At 50.3% G+C, this 19,246-nt stretch overlaps 1 protein-coding gene across 11 annotated transcripts in view; it reads right to left on the reverse strand.

Moving 5' to 3' along the window:
- Positions 1 to 19,246, reverse strand: part of ASCC1 (activating signal cointegrator 1 complex subunit 1) — a 41,004-nt gene that overhangs the window by 1,923 nt on the left and 19,835 nt on the right. For all 11 annotated transcript variants that reach the window (XM_071564394.1, XM_071564393.1, XM_071564401.1 and 8 more), the window contains 2 exons: positions 15,602 to 15,723; positions 13,821 to 13,900 (listed from right to left, as the gene is read on the reverse strand). In XM_071564394.1, the coding sequence (XP_071420495.1) occupies positions 13,821 to 13,900; positions 15,602 to 15,723 (202 nt within the window). The remainder of the gene's footprint in view (positions 1 to 13,820; positions 13,901 to 15,601; positions 15,724 to 19,246) is intronic.

The raw sequence follows: 19,246 nt of genomic DNA on the forward strand, positions 1-19,246 counted from the left end.
GCAAGAGACCCCACAGCAGCAGCCTGGCTTCAAGGGACACTGTGTGTAGGCTCCACGGGGTCACTGCCCTAGAGCAGAGCACCCTGCTGGAAAGGAGTTGTGCTAAGGAAGCACCTCAAACAGGGAGAGGAGGACAAGAGAGAAGAGAAATTACTACAGCCACACAAACTCCATTTTATACAATTAAAGATTTATACAATTAAAGATTAATTATGTTCCCAAAAGCTTGTGTCGTTCACGTTGGAGGACTCAGGATAAAATGTCTCATTAATAAGAGATGGCAGTAAAAAGGGGTTGGTCACCTTTCCCTTTTTGTTTTGGCTGACCTCAGAAGGAAGGATGAGTTCCTGCTCTCTGGGGCTCACTGCTGGTTGAAAGAGGAACCCTTCCAGTGCCCAAAGGGGGAATTCTGGGACAAGGGCATGGTGTGATGGCACAAGGGGAATGGCTTCACACTGAGAGAGGGTGATTTAGATTAGATATAATCAAGAAATTCTTGGCTGTGAAGGTGCTGAGGCCCTGGCACAGGTTGGGCAGAGAAGCTGTGGCTGCCCCATCCCTGGAATTCTCCAAGGGCCAGGTTGGACAAGGCTTGGAGCAACCTGGGATAGCGAAAAAGATGCCCCTGCCCATGGCAGGGAGTTGGAACTGGATGAGCTTTAAGGTTCCTTCCAACTCAAACCATTCTGTGATTCTATGAAGGAAACAAATGAAATGCTGTGATGTGCTGGACCCATCAGCAGCACTGAAAGTCAAACAAAACAGCCAAAGGATGAGTCTTTCAAATACTTATATTATCTCTGCACAGCACAACCTGTTTTTATGACAAAACACATGCACATCAAAGCAAAAATCAGTTAATGAGACAAACCCTCCCCACAGCCCCTCTTGCCTCACACAGCCTCGGGCACTTCAGAGCAGAAGGACGATCAGGAAGCCTCAGAAGACACTGCCCAGGTCAAGGGCCCTCCATTTGTACACTGCCAGAAGTGCAGCAGAGCCCTTGTACCAGAGCACTTTGTATTCCCTTGGCTTTCACAAGACTCGGCTCCTCCCGTGTGTCCGAGCAGCTGTGTGTTTCCCAGGGAGAACGCTGCCAGAACTATTGATTTGTGGTAATGTGGCTGTACTTTCTGAGGGTAAACACGCTACAAGATTCAGAGGACAAGCAGAGACATATTTTTTTTGCTCTTCACCGATGCTCCCGTGCTCCCTGAGGCTTCCCAGGACAGAAGCCACCCAGGCATGGAGATCACTGCACATCTGAGACCTCCTTAGGCAGCGGGGAGGGGAGGCTCCTCCAACATCATCCTCCAAGGCCCCTGAAACACCAGGAAATGGCTTTCCATCGCAAAAGCATCTTGTGCTCAGGTCCCTGGGGATTTCAGAAGGCCAAGCCTCTACTTTTGACTTTCACTTCTATTTATCTTGGGGAGAAGCCAAGCAGAGCTGAGAAAGATATTTATAACTCCCCCCTCTCCCCAGCCACCACGGAAACGCTCTGGTTTCAGAGCAGGCCTGTGGCACAGCTGATGAAATGCCTCCTGGAAAAGCATTTTATACCATTTTTAACTCTGTGCCAGGAAAGAAGGTACCTACCTGGAGGTTGTTGCCCTTCAGAAGGAAACGCTGATAACCTTAAGACTGGCTGAGTCCCCTCTCAGTCCCTTCCCACCTTTCCCTGGAAAGGCTGTGGGGAGCATGAGCAGGTGTGGATCAGCAGCAGAAAGAAGGGAGGCAGGGAGGACAAACACCATCATGGTTACCAAAAGCTGTGTCATTTGACTGGAGTGGGACACAAGGCTCAGCAAAAGCACAGTAATTCTATAAATCCAAACATGCCGAAGGATTTACCTCCTCGATGCTGAAAGAATAAATAAGAGGTTGGGGGCTGGGATTTTTTGAGTATTATAAATGAGAATGAACCTGATGGAGGTAAAGGTCAGCTTACAAAATCAACTAACTCCCATCAAGGGAATAGCACTTAGAGGACTAAGTGCCCTCTGTCTCCCTGCTGCCTTCCCAAATTGAATTAGAACGGAATAAGGAAAGAGCATTGTTAACTTTTAACCCCAGACCCAGCACCTCCAAGCAAACGTGCCAGGGATGTGCCCTGCCTTTCAAACCACAGCCAAAGGCTCAGAAACAACACAGTGAGGATACCTGGAAGGGCATGGTGTCTCCCATGGGGAGAGAGCTGGTGCCTGGAGGGTGGGACAGCATCCTCCTGGGATCTCCAGGGGGTGGCAGAGGCCACAATGCCCTCCCTGAAAGCCCTGAGTCCCCAGGAGAGGGAGAGAGCTGGTCAATGGATAACCCATATTTCACAGGTCAGCCTGCAAACACTGCAGGCTCATGTGTGCAAATGCTCCTCCCTCTTCCTTTCCTTTCCAGGGGGCTGGATCCAAGGACACAACCGTGCAGGTGATGATGAAAGGCAGCCCTGCTGTAGCTCCCACAAAGCGAGTTTCCCTCCACTTCTTCCCCAAAGTCATTTATCCTGAGCCAGGAAAAGCCAGCAGCACACCTGTAATTTCCAACACCCCAATTTCTCCCATTTAAGACAATTCTGTTCAGATGCTGGAAACTCTTCTCCCTCCGAGGTCCGTTCCCCTCAATTACCCACAAATTACACAGCAGGGTTCCCTTAGGGGGAGACAATCATGTTCTGAAGGAAGACAAGAGGCTGAAGACTTGTTTGGGGAGAGGTGGAATCACACATCAAACCGCCTGCTTCTTGCAAACCTGAGCCAAAACTGCTTGTACAAACTTCAGCCCCCAAACCACAACAACTTCTCATCAAAGGCAGAGCAACAAATCAAAACCAGGATGCCTCTTTTCCGCATTTTTCCCCTCTTTTAAGCCTGTAAAGTAGGTTTTGCTGGAGCAAGGTAGACACAAGAGTGAAGGAGGATGACTGCTCCATGAAGCAGTTAAAATGATGTTGTGTTCCCAAGTGTGGGTGTTTGTCAAGTTGCCCCCCTGTGGGGCTTGCTTCCCACAGACAACCCTCCTGGAATGAGACAGCACCTCTGTGTTCCAACCTGGAAACAACAACAATAAATCACGGCACTAATCCACGTAAGGACAGCGGCGACACATTTCAGCTCCGGTTAGGAAGAGCAGAGATGCCAACACAAACCAGGGCTTTAAAATCACCTGTCACGGGCTCAACAAGCATGAGAAATATTAATGGATTCAGCTGGAGAAGCACGGGGCAGCGGGAGGACAAAAGTCCAGGGAAGGGAAGGGAGTCAGAGGTATTTAAAACTTCCTTCACGTAATCTCTGGCTCACACTCACACTGCCTGGCCTGGATTTTGCTGCGACCATCAGGATTATTGATCAGTTTTTAAAGCCTTATGTCATTTACAGCAGTCAGCCAAAAAAAAAGACCCATCCTGAATTAATAAAAAGTCCAAGCAGCTCTGCTGAGAGCATCGGTGCTCAGAAATGCCGAGGGAGCAACGACTTGTTGTTAATTGCCTTGCAATTAAAAATTCCCACCAAAGAGCAGCATTATCACGGGGTAAAATGGATCAGTACACAGACACACACCTCCCTGGACTGCGAGGAGTTCTACTGTGAACTCTAGCCACAGAAAGCAGCGCCTTAGGGCTGGGCTATTATAGATCAACAGCACAAACCCGTCCCCGGTGGATCAGCGCTGTGGGCGAGCAGAGCCGTGTAATGTCATTAGCCTGTGACCAATCCAGCCCACAATCCCGGCTGCTCTCGGCACAGGGAGCTGAGGGGGGTCCTGTTTTCCATATCTGGAACAAACACAGACATTCACAACTTCTGAGAGGCAGGAAGGAAGAGGGTCACAGCTCCGGGAGCCCATGGCTGTGGATGAGCTCACTGCCATCCCTGCTGCACAGTCCATGCTGAGGACGGGACGCCAGCAAACCCTTCTCCGTTCCACCCGGAATGATGGCATTTATCCACCCAAAGATCCCACCCAGGAAGGCACGGGAATGCACTGAGCGCCACTGGGCTCTGCCTCCATGGGAGAGCACGTGCAGGAGATCACTCCTGACAGCCAACCCTGCACTGGGAATCAGGGTCCAGGAGCCGCCAGCAGCGCACGGAGAGCTCCAGCCAGGAGATTAAAGCGGAGCTTCGGAGCAGTAGCCGGGTTTGCACTTCATCTGCTCTGCACACAGGGACAACACTGCACACAGGGACAACACTGCACACAGGGACAACACCGCCCAGCTCACCCGCCGGCAGCCGCCACCCCGCGTGTCCCCAGGGCAGCGCTGGATGAAGGACCGGCTCGGGAAGACAGGAGGGATGGGCGGCTGCTCTGCATGGGAAATCACCACGCCACGGTGCCGCTGTCCCCTTTGGGGAAGGGAAGGAACAAACAAGATCCCAGGCACCCGCTGACAAGCATGGAGAAAAATTAAGCAGCGGTTCTGAAGAGAAGCCTCAACACGGACCAATGAAACCTGTTTGCCTGCAGACTGTCTGCACCTTCCCCTGGATATTTTTCCAACTCATAAGGGATGAGACATTTGAATTAATGCTTGTATAACACGTCCACACCTTGGGAGGCAAAGCAGGAGGGGAGGGGAGGGGAGGGGAGGGGAGGGGAGGGGAAGGGGAGAGGGAGGGGAGGGGAAGGGGAGAGGGAGGGGAGGGGAAGGGGAGAGGGAGGGGAGGGGGAGAGGGAGGGGAGGGGGAGAGGGAGGGGAGGGGGAGAGGGAGGGGAGGGGGAGAGGGAGGGGAGAGGAGGGGAGGGGAGAGGGAGAGGGAGAGGGAGAGGGAGAGGGAGAGGAGAGAGTCCAAATCATCCGACTAAAGCACAGCTGCAGTTCCCCATGCCAGGTACAGCAGGAAGGTGCTGACTCCTCAGCAAAATGCTGGGTTACAGAGCTGATACCAGCACCAGGCAAAAGGATTGACAGAAGAAATGGCAAAAAACAGGGATGGATTAAAAATCTTTTAAAAATTAAATTTTGAAATGTGCAAGTAGCACTGGGGAATGTTGATGGACCCTAGAGAGTGCACTGAACTCCAGTGAACTCTATCCATTGGAGCTCTTCTGATCAACCTCCTCTGCTGCACAAACCACAGCCTCCAATCCTCTTTTGGGATCCCACCTACCTGCTCAGTGTGCTCCTGTGGCCTCCCACACAGACCTGCCAGGACCTCTGCACAAGGCTTTTGCCTCCACACCTGACCCAGCTCCCAGGCTGCAGGATGTTCTGGCAGAGCTCCTTCTTCCTCATTCCAAAAAATGCACCCAACTCCTCTCCATTTGTGACCTCAACTCCCCCAAAACTATGACAGACAAACCCCAAACCAAAGCACCTGGTGGCCCCCAGAAGATGAGACACAACTGGACAATGTGTCAAGATCTGGGCAGTCTGTTCAATGACCACATTATTTTTCCTTCTATTTCTGAATTTCAAAACGTGTTTTCTGAAACAATTTGGTGCCAAAAAAAGAAATACCTGATTCTTGTACTATCCATTCTGGACACCACTCCACCAATGATTATCTGTCAGAGGTTTAATTGTGCTTGGAAGTTTGCCAGGAATAAAGCACGAGAAGCGTAAGAAAAGCAGGTAGGGCAGGCGCTCATCCAGAGAGGCGGCTCTTCCCAGCATTCCCAACCTCCTCTCCAAATTACCTACTGCTTCCTTTTCATGGCTTTTTAAAGGACCACTGGCTGGGTATCCGACACTTTCCAATACTGCTCAGGTGCTACAGGATGAAGATGCTGTGTGGAGTTGCAAGGATGGAAAGGAGGGTTAGAAAGGACAGAGAAGGCCGTTGCCACCGAGGCCACGAGCAGCAGCAACAGAGCTGCAGATTGCTTTGTTCTGCAAGTGTGCAGCTGGCTCTGGAGTGTCTCTCCATCCCCAGTATAGCATCCAGTCCTTCCATATGGATAATGGGAGGAACAGCCCTTCCCCTCTCTTTTCTTTCAGGCTCCAGCAGGTTTAAAAGGTGGCAGCAGAGGCCTTTCACCTCATCTCCTTTGGAAAGAATAACGTGTGCAAACTTCAGCATGGAAAACATGTTGGTCATCAAAGTCCCACCAGCCTATCTCTTGGGAGATACCCCAAGTCAGGAGTATCTCCTCCATGACACCGAACAATCCCTTCCAATTAAATCACTGCTGCCATCCCTTGGGAAGCAACAACAACACAACCATCTCTCCCTGGAAAAGTACCACCAGCGTAAGGAGATGCAGCATATACGGAGCTCAGGGAGAAAGATCCAAGGTGTGTGATGGGAGGTTTCTTTTTTATGTTTTTATTTTCCTGAGCCAAAGTAAATGCCACATAAATGCCAAGAAGCTCTTGGCACGTTCACAGACGTCGTCTCATGGGTGTTCTGCATACACTCCATGTAGGAATCATAACATGACAAGCTGAAGAAAGGACCAGCAAAGATCATTGACTCCACTGTCCTCTCCTCTCCCAAGGGAGGAGGAGCTTGTTGGTGGCAGAGCCTGCATTAACATCTCTGCTCCCTCCAAACAACTGGGCCCCCACTTCCCAGCTCCTCTAGAGCAGTGCTTCATTATCCTTCCCTTTGCAGGGATTCTCCTAATCTCTTGCTGCAATTCAAACCCATCATTTATTGCTCTACCATCAGAGCATGGAGGGCAAAGTATCACTACTGGATACACCACTTGAAGCTCCACATGCTTCAAGAATTTTTCCAATGTGCTGCCCTCCTTCCCTTTATGAGCCTCAATACAACTCCAAGTTTTTCAGACCCAGCTTGTAGACATTTTCTACCCCTCTAATTACAATATTGTGGCCCCTGGGCTCTTTGCACCCATCCATGGTGCCCAGAACTGGACAACCTTTTCGGCTAAGGGTGGTCAGGGTTTACCTTACAGACATTTCCCTCTTTCTCTTATTTCCAGAGACCAAGTCATAACCCAAACCCTGGTCCATGGGGTTGGTATCCGGGCACTTCTCCACCCTACAGTGGTGCCACTGCTCCATCCTGGACCTGCCCTGATTCACAGCAGTGTTTGTTTCCATCTGTTCCCTCCTGCTCACACAACATTCCTGCCTCTCCCCAGCTGGGTTTCTCCCCAGCTGCAGAGCAAAGAGGAGCATGTTTCATGCAGCCCATAACACCCCCCTGACCCCCACGTGTGGGAAGGATAGAAGGTTTTTGACTCTGTGAGCATGGAAGCAGCCAATCCTCCTCTGACTGCTGCCATGTGAAACCTCAGCTCTTCATAAAACTGGAGCAAAGCCACCTCAGCTGCCAGAGGGTGATGCAGCAGTGGGGAGGGTGACATTCAGCAATAGTCTAAATTAATCTGTCAGGCTGGATTTGTTTGCAGATAGAGCTGTTTGGGGCCTGGTGCAGGCCTTTGTTCAGAGCAGATCCTCTCCCTCCAGGGTCCCCTCCTCCTTCACAAGCCAAATCCAGTGGTGCCCCTGCCATTGCCACACTGCAAATCCTTTGCTTTAGCTCAGGGTTTTGGGTCCGTTCCCCCCCGCCACAAATCCATGAAAATTCATGCGCTTGAGGAAATCAAACCCCAGTTGCTATGGTGAAAGGCATTCTGCAAACTAAGAAACAAATACAAGTGGGACATTTGGAGGTTACCAGATTTTTGCACATCTTTCAGACAAGAATAAAGAACCCTTCCAGCATATTAAAGGCTCCAATAACTTCCCAGACCTCAAACATGAGGGATTTACAGTACAACTTCAGGAAATTAATAATCAAGCACTGCATGTCTCCAAAGAAGCCTCATTCCCGGGGCTCCTATTATAGCAAATGCAGCAACAGTTTTTAAGAGCTGGGGTTTGGCTGTGCTGCAGAGGAGCCAAGAGGCTTGAGATGCATCCGGGAATACCAGGACAAGGAGCTCCCATCAATGTGACCTCCTCGCTACACTCACCGAACCACCAGGAGGAGGAGTCTGGCTACAGAGCCAGTAAATTAATTCAGACAGACCTGGAAAATTATCCAGCAGAAGGGTCATGGCACCTTTGGGATGAACCGCCTACTTTGCTAATCAGTGGGCTGGGTTTTTTTGCACATTTAATGTGTTGGGTCCCTGCCTTCTATTAAGGCACTACTGTAACTCAACCCCTGCCAGCTCCATGGAGAAAAATTGTCCTCTTAAGATCAAAGATGCGATGCTGCCTTAGCTGGCTGGTGGAAGAACAGAGTTCTCAGGCAAATGAGGAGGTGTTATGGCACTCACAGCATCTCTGAAAGGGCTCAGCCACTGGGCTGGATGGGACTGCAGAGGGGCAGGGGCAAGAGCATCCAGAAACTTTATAACCCTCTCAAAAAATCCTCCCTCTTCCAGCACTCACAGTCCCTGCTAAAATTAGTCAGAGAGGTGCTGAGCGCCACTGAGAGGAAAACAAAGATGTTTCTCCCCTTCTTGATAAGGTCACCAAACAGATCCCTGTCACACAGAGGCAGCACAAACCTTCTGCACCTCCTGCACCGCCTTCTCCTCAGTGCGGCGGCTCAGCCTTCCCTCAGTACCTCCAACGCTGCCTCCAAGGCCCAAACACTCCAACAGAGATATTCTTCCTCTTTTGTCTAGTCTGATTTTTCAAACGCCACTTTAGATTCCTGTTTCATCGAATGCAAATAACAAGAACATGCCTTTTTTCTCCTGAAGAATACAATTCGTAGAAAAGCATTTTCACAGCAACCCCAATTTAATCTCCTTTTTTTCCCCGTGATCACACAAACGTTGATCTCCAGTCTCATCTGCTCAACTGTCACATCCTGCCATCCCACTGTTGCTCTAATTGCACACTGCTGAGCCCCCTCGATCATTCTGGTGTCTCTGGATAATGGCAGGATCAGAACTGAAGGCAGGAATTCTCCCCTCTGCAAAGCGGCATCACCGCCTTTCACTCCTACTTTTGATTCTCCTGTAAAACCGAGGGAGAAAAAGCACTGGCTGGTTTCTGAGACACTGATGTTGCACCACAATCTCTTATTCAGCCTCTTCTCACCCCAGGGGGTTTTTTGTTTGGTATTTTTAACTCTAAACTTTCCAAGCAGCCACCTCCCGTTAGGTATTTGTTCCACTTGCCAGTCCTGCTTCAGATCTGCACCTTTGCCACCTCACCTGAGGAAAACAAGAGGTTCTTACCCCTTTCCAAACACCAGGCACTCTTGATCCTCACTTAACGCCAGTTCTTTGGCTGTTTGATTTCACCTCAGCTAAAAAATACACCCAGAAAAGACTCAGCCTCTTTAAATCCACAAACAGAAGTTACACAAAAGGCTTGGGTTCTGATGCCTGCAGAACACAGGACACGCTCCTTGTCTGCAAGTGGAGTTGGCTCTAAACAGGGGCAGGTGTTAATTTGTTTAGTGCTTGATGAGCTTGGGGTATTTGGAGGGCCAAAATTTTCCTTTCTCCTCTCTCTCTCTATGGCACTGCATCAAATGTCTTACACTGAACTGCTGCCTGCCACTGTTCTTACCCAGCAGGACAGACAGGATGACAGAGAACACGACCAGATTCCTCTGCTACATCAGCTCCCCAGTATATCAGTTAGTAAAGGCACTTTCCCCCTGCTCCAAGTGAAGGCAGATACAGTCCCATAATTTAATACCCTAATGCAGGCCTCAGAAGAGAAGCAGCTTCATCAAATTATGCCCAGTCTGACCTAGAGGGCCTCCCAGAGCACTCCCACAGCCCGGCTGCCGGAGCAGCGCCTGGCAGCACGTGTCACCACCTCAGCTGATCCACTCCCAGCCTTCCATCCCAGCTTAAAGTCTCCCCTAATGCCCTAAGACATAAGATGTGCAGCTTTCTGCTGCTGTACCTCAGTAGCTGTTCCCTCAATATTTAATCTTGTAAGCTGTTAATGCACAGATCTGTGCTAAGCAGCAGAGTTCAGCTTTTTCTGTACTCAAAATTTGCTTCTTTCCTGTCTGTGGCAAAAGCCACTCTTTTACTCCTCAGACCCCAACTCCAGCCAAAAATCATTCCATCTTAACTCAGTGAGAGCCCAGGTGGTTTTCTTCTTCCTATGAGCCTTCTCTTTCCCTTAACGGTACCACAGAAATTTTTGGCCAGGCGGTCCCCTTGCGTTTCTTTTCACTTTTATTTATTCACTGCAGCCCTATTTTTTTCACTGGGGGAAATAAATAAAAGCCCGGAGGCAGCGCAGCCTTGTCTCCGGAGATGCCGGCAGCTGCCCCGGCCGCCTCCGTGCCAGCGCCGTGCCAGCTGCCACGCAGGGCACGCGGCCACTGCCCGGCACACGGGAGGGTTGGGCACGGGGGCTGCCAAACCAGCCTCTCTCCCAGGCACCTCGCCCTGGGGAAGGGAAGTTCTGGCCAGGTGGGGGTTGGTCTCTTCTCCCAGGCACTCAGCAATAGGACAAGGGGGCACGATGGGCTCAAGCTCTGCCAGGGGAAATTGAAGTTGGAGATCAGAAAAAATTCTTTGCAGAGAGAGTGCTCAGGCATTGGAATGGGCTGCCCAGAGAGGGGGTGGATTCCCCATCCCTGGAGGTTTTTAAGGTGAGCTTGGCCGTGGCACTGAGTGCCATGATCTGGTAAAGGGACTGGAGCTGGACCAAGGGTTGGACTTGATGATCTCAGAGGTCTTTTCCAACCCAACTGATTCTATCATTCTATGATTCTATGTCTTTCAGCTGTGAATTGCAGCCTCCTCCCTCCACTTTCCAAGAGATGAGACACCACTCCTGACCAGAGCACGATTTCAGTACGTGACTGGGATGTTCAAGGCCATTAGCCAGCCTAGAAGGAATGCATTTTGCTCCACAGGAAGTGGTCCATGAAGCATTTCCAGTGGTTTGGGCCTAGAGTAGACAAGTACAAAGCCAAAGCTTCGTGAGGTACAAATCTGTTGGGTCACACAATCCCTTGGGCTTTGGGCTTTCAGCTCCACCTATGCCAGGAAGCCTTTTTCATGGATACTCTTCAAGACAGAAGTAATTTAAACTCCCAAACACAACTCATCCTACAGAATCTATTTTCTGAGCAGTGTGGGAAGGTACCGGCCTGCACAACCATTTATTAGCACAAATAGGAGTGTATGTTTAACTCTGCGGAATGAGTAGAACAAAGGATTATTAAATAAAATTCCGATTAGTTCAGCTGAAAGCAAAATACCAGCTGGAGCCTGGGGTAACACAGGATGGTATCAGCAAACATGTGCTGCCAGCGCATCTGCACACACACACTCACACACACCGAGCTCCCATCTCCGACCACAGGAGCCTCAGTCTGGAACAGCAGAACCAGGGGAGCCTCAGCCTGGAACAGCAGAACCAGGGGAACGACAGCCTGGAACAGCAGAACCAGGGGAACCTCAGCCTGGAACAGCAGAACCAGGGGAGCCTCAGCCTGGAACAGCAGAACCAGGGGAGCCTCAGCCTGGAACAGCAGAACCAGGGGAACTACAGCCTGGAACAGCAGAACCAGGGGAGCCTCAGCCTGAAACAGCAGAACCACAGGAACTAAAGCCTGGAACAGCAGAACCAGGGGAACCTCAGCCTGAAACAGCAGAACCACAGGAACTAAAGCCTGGAACAGCAGAACCAGGGGAACCTCAGCTTGGAACAGCAGAACCAGGGGAACCTCAGCCTGGAACAGCAGAACCACGGCATCTCTGCTATGCTCCCTGCTCCTGTAGCTCAGGTCCTGCCCTCTGCTCAGAAAAGCCTTTGGCCACACAACAGGAATGAGAGGGATGAAACCTCAGTTTTCCCCCTTCATGCCCTCCTGCCAGTAGCCACGCTTTGTGAGCGTTCCAAGTGGGAATGTGGCCATTCCGCACGGCTATTGCAGAGTCCCACCGCCTGGATCTGCCGCCACTCCCCCTCCCACCATCCTGCCCAACTGCAGCCATAGCCATTAACAGCCTGGCGTCCAGATCCTGGTGCAGGAGTTAATGAAGCCACTGTGAGAGGGCAGCCTCCCCGAGCACAAGATAAATAATGGATATAAAAGCGGGCAGGGAGGGAACTGGCGTACCCTTGCAAGGTCATCCTGGAATGCATCAGTGGCTCACTGAGGCTTGGGCTCCTCCTGTAAGAAGCCTGGAGCTATTTATGACTCATGTAATTAATTAATGCCAACGGGCGTTCTGCTGCAGGCACGTGGGAGACCGAAGGGAAATACGAAGAGAGCAGGTTAGGAAATGTGGTGGAGGTGGGAGAGAAGGATGACATTTCTTGTGGCAAGACATGCTTTGAAGTAATTACCAACAGTCCAAACAGCCAGCAGCTCCTTCGGCTACGTCAGTACAAAATCAATTAGGAGCTTTAAAAACGCATCGGCTCCTATTTCCGAGAGCATCAAGAAAAAGGAGTGGCCTCAGAGGGAGGGCAGTTGCATTTCTAAGCACCACAAAATCCCGCCCCACGAGATCCTCAGACCCCACAAATGGTGTGACCAGCAGAGGGAGCATCGTTAATGCCTTCCCGATCACGAGGAGCTCTGAGGAAGACCCCACAGTTTGATTTGATGCGTCTGTAAAGCCTGGGGACAAGTTTAACAGAAGCAAGTGAAAGGAGCGAAGGTGTACACAGTGAAAGCCGAGTCCCTGCAGGCACCCAGGGCTTCTGACGCCCCTCCCCTTCCCAGAGCCGGCTCTCCCACACCGGGAGCTAACCAAAACTCGCAGAACACATCAGGAAAGGGACCAGTCTGTGGCTTTCCTGCTCCAGCTTGCAATGCTGCAGTCTCACACTGCACACTCAACATGTGGCGACGCTGAGTCATGACACTGTGCTTGCACAGACCGTTTGAGGACAATGAGAGCTTAACCTAATTTTGTCCCTTTGTTTGTCCTCTGCACAGAGGAGATCAATCAGTTCCACTCCCTGCCTTCACATCTCCCTGCATCTAGTGCCTAATACATTATTAAAACTGTAAATACAAATAAAGTGCGCCCTTTCCCTCCTCTGGGAGGGCTACAAAGTCCTTCTGGGCTGTGCAGCTCCCACCCAGGCTGCATCCTCTCTCATGTCTCTTTGTTGCTAGACTATCTCCTAACCGTTCCCAAATGTATCCATGCATTGTCCTCGCTCCCTCTTATCAGAGCTGCCTGCACCAAATCCTCTCACACAATGAGGATTGCAAATTTGCTTACAGCCCAGTGTTGCTTCCCATTTCTGCTCCTCTGTGCATCTCTTTTCTCTCTGGACACTTGCAGGGGTCAAGCATCACAGCATCACACTGCCAGAGCCATCTGGATGAGCCACAGAGGCTGCCTGCATCCCAATCCTGGCTGGCAAAGCCTGGGAGGCTGCAGGATGCTCCCCTTCGAGCCTTACCCACTTCCACAGTCCGTGGGATCATGTTTTCCATGCTCTGATCGCTGCAAAAGCCCTCAAATCCTGGCTGGTGGGACTCCCTGCCACTACCTGCTATTTTTCTGGAGCAAACCCATGCAAATCAATAGCAGAGATTAAAAACAAGAAGAAAAGAGTAAGTGAAATGAGAGTTGGGTTTAGTTTCATAAATATATATGAGTAGAACAAGAGCAACGAAGTGCTCCTTTCTGGTGGGTTGAGAATCAACAAGAGCCTGAGTCTCCAGGGTAAAACAGGAGCGAAGTAAACGACAACATGAACACCCACTGAGCATTCGTGCTACATATTCCTGCTCTGAGCCTCAGCAGCTTCAGGAATGCTTCTGTTAAACACTGTAATGCTCCCAATTATGAGTGATCTGATTGTTTATTTTCTAAACAGATTTCCCACCCCCACAGGAGATCCCACAAGCCTAAGCAGTCTTGCAGAGGTGTTTCAACCTCTTTTGGCTATACAGTATCCACAGCTGGGCCCATTTCCCTAATTGTTTCATACTGACCTTGAGGATATTTCGGCCATTAAATGACTCCCGCTCCTTGAAAGATGATTTACCAGGCACTGTGTTGTTTCGCTCTTCAGCTGTGGAGAGAAAAGCCACCACCAGAATGAGCTTCAGATGGGAGAACTCCGTGTGCTGTACTTCACCCCCCACTTTCTCCCTCCCCAAAGTCAGCTGCCAGCTAATAAACCTAGTTCTTAGTGCAAAAAAACCCACTTTCACTTGGATTTTGAAGGGACTAGGACAGGAATTGGTGACTATTGGGATCACCTATGTTACCTGGAGGAAAGACCCTCAATCACAGCTACAGGTGATTCTGCAGGGCTGATGGCTCTGTGCAACACACTCTGGCTGATTTTAATCCCACATCCTGCCATGCCAGGGTGAGAGTCAGCATGGCGAGCACTTCCATCGCCTGGAACAGCACCAAACTCCAGGCTGAGCGTGCCAGCACAATGCCAGGGGCGATCCGGATAGCACCGACACAAAACTCTGCTCCAGGAGGCACATCCATGTGGTGTGGATGCTTCTGCTGGGGTGGGCACACAGCCACAAACACAGACACTCAGCACAGCAACCTGGGCCTACAGCAACTGCCAAAAACCTACATCTGAGATCCATTTCCCCAGAGCATGTCTGGATTTTTATATAATCCCCAAGTACATGATCTGTTCTTTCCACAGGACCTCTGCCTCACTCGGTGAATATATTCAGTATTCCTTTTTCATCTCCAGCATTAACTATGAAGTCCCCCTCACATCCAACCTGCTATTCAAACCCTGCATGGAATATAAAGCGACTTCCATGGCTGCCTGCAGAATGCTCTCCCCATTGTGTCTGAATGCCTCACATGCCTCATGGGGTTGTGCAGAATATAGACTCAGAATGCCAGGCAGAGCTGCTCATGTGCCTCCCATCACACAGAGCCAAACCAGCACTTTGAGCTCACATTTTTGGGGCTCAGTTTGGGAGCTGAGCCCCATCTTTTCAGGGATTCTACCACCTCAGTGTGCTTATCTGAGCTCACGACCAGGCAGACCCAAAACCTGCCCAAAAAACCATGACACAAATCACCTGCTCTTATCATTGTTCATGCAGAGACTCAGAGAGGCAACAGCTACAGAATCCCCAACACAACCCATCACAGCACAGGGGCTGCCATGGCAGAGCACACACACGTTCGCACATGGAGAGCCAGGCTGTAAGACACTGCCCCTCCCCAAACACGATGCTTTTGAGGCTGCTTTATAAAGTAATGTGATAAGAACAGACTGCCAGAGCAGACAATCTCTTGGCAGAGACAGCAGACGCCATACACTCAAGAATAGCTCATGTTCAGCCTCGCAGCCGTCTGCATCTGAGTTAAGGAGAAAGACACTGGAATCATGCCCCTAAACCAATGGGCAATCTTTAACTTGACCAAAGAGGATTATGTTTTCATCCTGTTTAAAGGTCAGCACAGCACATGGAGTTGTTACCCAATTTCAATTTAACACTGGGGCACAGAGAGCCCAAGGCCCCACATGGTAGTCGAAGATTCCTCCCTTGCCCAGATCCTGTGTGTGCTACTGGGTGACAGGGGTGTTGAATCTGTGACTCTGCTGATTGCTTTTCCATTTTCTTCTTGGTTTTATCTTCCTGACATCCCCCCCAGAGCCCTGCAGGTATTCTTGAGATAAGGAAAAATCACACCATTGAAAAAGCAAACAACAAAAGCATTTGCTGAGCAGCAGGACTACTTTAAATGCATTTATCAGTGAGGATGAAGGATCTGTACGTACTTGGATCTTTCCTGAAGAGAGTGTTCATGACTGTAGCGTGCAGCTTCACCCTACCCCACTCTTTAAGCATCAGGCCAGAGGCCACAAACCGCTCCACCAGCTGGTCAGCAATCACCTGCAGTCTGGGAAGGCAGAGAGAGAAAGAACAGCGCCATGTCAACAAGGAGAAACCCCTGCATCATCAGCTTTTGGCTGTTCAGCCAGGAGGGCAGCAAGTGTGAAATGAAGTCTCTGCACGCACACAGGAAAGGGAGCTGGTCCCTGATGGAAAGCGAGCAGAGACATCAAGATTCAGTTCTAATGTGAAAAGTTCTGGCTGCCTCGCAAAGCTGCCTCCGTGACCGCTCCTGCTGCAAACGTTCCAGGGAGAAGGGCAGACAGCACAGCAGAGAGCGAGCTCGCAGTGACAGATGTTACTGGGAGCTGAAGGATGCATCTTTCTCCTGCCAGGAAACACAATGTGACTCTCCTTGAAAATGCTAAAATCTGCAGACTCGCAGGGCCTCAGGCACCTTGACTCCCAGAGGATCTGCTCAGGGACTGCTGGAGCCTGGATCCTCTCTGTCCAAAATAAGCAAACCAGTCACTGGGCTTCATTTCTGGGAGAGCCCAGAACGTGGTGAGAGGCCACAAACCCAGACAGCAAATCCTGGTGAACTCTCCGGCTTTGGAGCTACTGGGCACACAGAACCACAAGACCTGCTCCCACCCTCATGTCTGCCTCTGTCGGGGATGAAAGCTGCTGGGATCTACTGGCAGACCTGTCCTGGGATAAGCAGCAGGAGCAGGCAGGGGACCAGAGCAATGTGCTCACATATTCTATGTCTAAAGAGCTGAAGGAAGTTCCAGGCTGCTGCCATTCCCAAAAGACTTTGCACAGTGCCTGAGCCTTACCAGAGGCAGTGAGGATGTGCTACAACAAGAGTTTCCCATCCCTGAAAACAAGGCCAGAGGGTATTAAGTCTATGCAGAAGAATCTGGGCTTCTCTCAGCACGTCCCAGGGATTAAGACAGCTTTCTGCTCCGTGAGATCCCACCACTCTGGGGTCTCAGCTGCAGCAGAGCGTGGCTGCTCTGAGGCTGGTCCCCAGAGCCTGGGGTTGCTGCACTCTTGATGCCAGTTCCTACCCCACCACCAGTTTTGGACTGCCCCTCATGGGCTGCCAGCCCCCATGTGACTATTCCAAGACTCTCAAACCACCAATTGTCATGGATTTCTACCATTTTCTGGCTTTACTTCAGTGATTTTTAAATTTAGCAATGACAAAGATTAAATGAATATCATTACAGACAATACTAAAACAAATTAACAGAGAATAGCTCAAGTGAAAATGGTGCTTTATTACGTTATAAAGTTAATCAAGGAAATAAAACAAATTAGAATGAATTATAATGGAAATTATTTGCCATGTGGGAGGCATCAGAGCATGATCCCTCTTTCAGTCTGAGCCATTATATGTGCAGAAGGGCTTGCCAACCCCTAATTCCGTCTGCAGTTATGCAAGCTAAGTCAGGATAAATCAAATCTCCTGCTTTACAGCTTAAGCTGATCAAGATCATCCAAAGATCAGGAAGGAACTCCACCCCTCAGCCATGCCAGGAACTACACACAGCTAACAGGACATCTTGCATGAGACAGGAAGGCACACACCTCTCTCCAGCATGGGCTGCAGCAGTCTGATCCAGCACAGAAAGCCACGGGGTCGCTGCACTCCTCTAGTACTGGCCTTGCAGCTCAGGAACTGCTTCCTACCTGCTCGCCCCATTTCCCTGAGCAAGGCACAGCAGGTTTCAGCAGGCAAGAACTGCAGGGAGCTGCTCAGCAACGATTGGTCTTGCAGGCCAGAAAATGAAGCAGTTTTCTGGAGAGATCATCATTTGTTCCCTCTTTATAATCACTGTTTGTCCAACATGGTGTCTGCTGGAACCTCAATGAAAGCAAAAGCTGCTCTCCATCAACATAAAAGTATCTGCTTTCCCCTCTGCAAAGCTAAATGTTTATCTGGATGCTTGCTAACAGTTAAGGAACTGTATTATGGGGAAAGTGCCAGATGAATTAATTTGCAGATGAGAGCAGGACTGGCCTGGGCCAAGGATTAAAACTTCAACTCCTTGTCCCTCTCTGAGCCCATTGCTATGCAAAACCCAAAACAAGTGTTGTGGAAGAGAAGCCTGGCAGCCTCCAGGTGCCATTCAAAGCACAGTGTCTGGGTTTGGGCACAACCTCAGCTAACAGATCTCTGTGAAGGACAGTGGTGACACCAGAGAGCTGGGGGAGTTTCAATTTTTCAGTTTCAAGGCAAGGTGGATGTGAAGCCCTTGCTTCTCTCCCCTGCCCAGAGCAGCTCTGCTGATGCACATCAGCTCTTTCTCTGGCATTATGGCTAAGTGGGTTCCCAGGAGAAGGGATCCAGCTGGCATTTGAAACAGACCACAGTGCTAGTACCAACAATTCCAGCTGTCCCCAGAGGCAGACAGGCATCACTGTCAATTCAGGCCCTACTTATGCTCTACAGCATCCTCTACCTGCTCTCAGCTGCAGACTTGTTTCCAGAGGCAAGCAGGCTCAGAGAATCCCAGAGCTCAGTGACTCAGGAGAACAGGCCCATATCTCAGATCTCAGAGCTGGTATTTTAGATGCTCTCTACAACAAACCCACAGAAGGGCATTTGGGTCATCCAGACTCTGCCTCAGTCTCACCTTTCCAAGTACTTCTGCCTCCTTCCTCCCTGTGCTCTGCCTCCTGGCTGATCTCTAGCTTGCCCTGGTTCTCCACCCACCCTGTTTGTTTTATCTCACCTCTTTCAGGGTAGGACAGACTTCAAAGTGAAAGAGCCAAGAAAAGGAAACGATTTCAATTCCTACTGCCTCCCAGCAATTCTTACATTTTTCATTTTCCCACCCATTTCCTTATCCCACTTCCGATCTCTTACTCCAACACAGCCTCCAAAGTTGGTTTTAAGCAGGTGGCCCCCCCGTCCCCTCGGCCCTCGAGGAAAGGAGCTGCCAGAACATGTCCCTTCTTCCCTGAGCCAGTCCCTGCTCCCAGCCTCCCTGCTCCAGCTGCACTGCTCTGTGTTCCTCTGCTGGCTCCTGCTATCCTCTGGCAACGGGAACAGACAAGAAAAGTGCAGCACTATCAGGAAAAGAGAAGGCTGATGCTCTGAGAGAGGAGGCTAAAGCTCTTTTGGCTATCCCTCTTCCCTTCCTGTTAATCACAGAATCCTAGAATGGTTTGGGTTGGAAGGGCCATCCAGGATTAGGGATACCTTCCCTCAGAGCAGATTGTTCCCAGTCCCATCCATGTCTACTCAGTCTTCCAGAAAGCAGCAAGAGAAAAGATGGTGCTGCCACATGTGATGTACTTACCAAAAATGAGACAGGAAGGTTGTCCAGACACTGCCACATCCTGGGCAGTGCTGCTGGTGGAGCCAAAGCCACGAGCCACAGTGGTGAACAGCACAAACACTCGCACTGACACCAACCAGGCTTCAAGATTTCACAGCAGCAGCTCAGACACTCCACACCCAGCTGCTACAGACACACAAACCTCCTCTGTAATCAAGTCAGGCACTTCTCAGGACCTTCTGGGGCAACTGGGTTTTAAGAATAACTAAGTGCTGCAGAATAGGCCAGACTGTCCAG

This window comes from Pithys albifrons, chromosome 9 (assembly GCF_047495875.1).
Source record: "Pithys albifrons albifrons isolate INPA30051 chromosome 9, PitAlb_v1, whole genome shotgun sequence".
In the NCBI taxonomy this organism is placed as follows: Eukaryota; Metazoa; Chordata; class Aves; order Passeriformes; family Thamnophilidae; genus Pithys; species Pithys albifrons.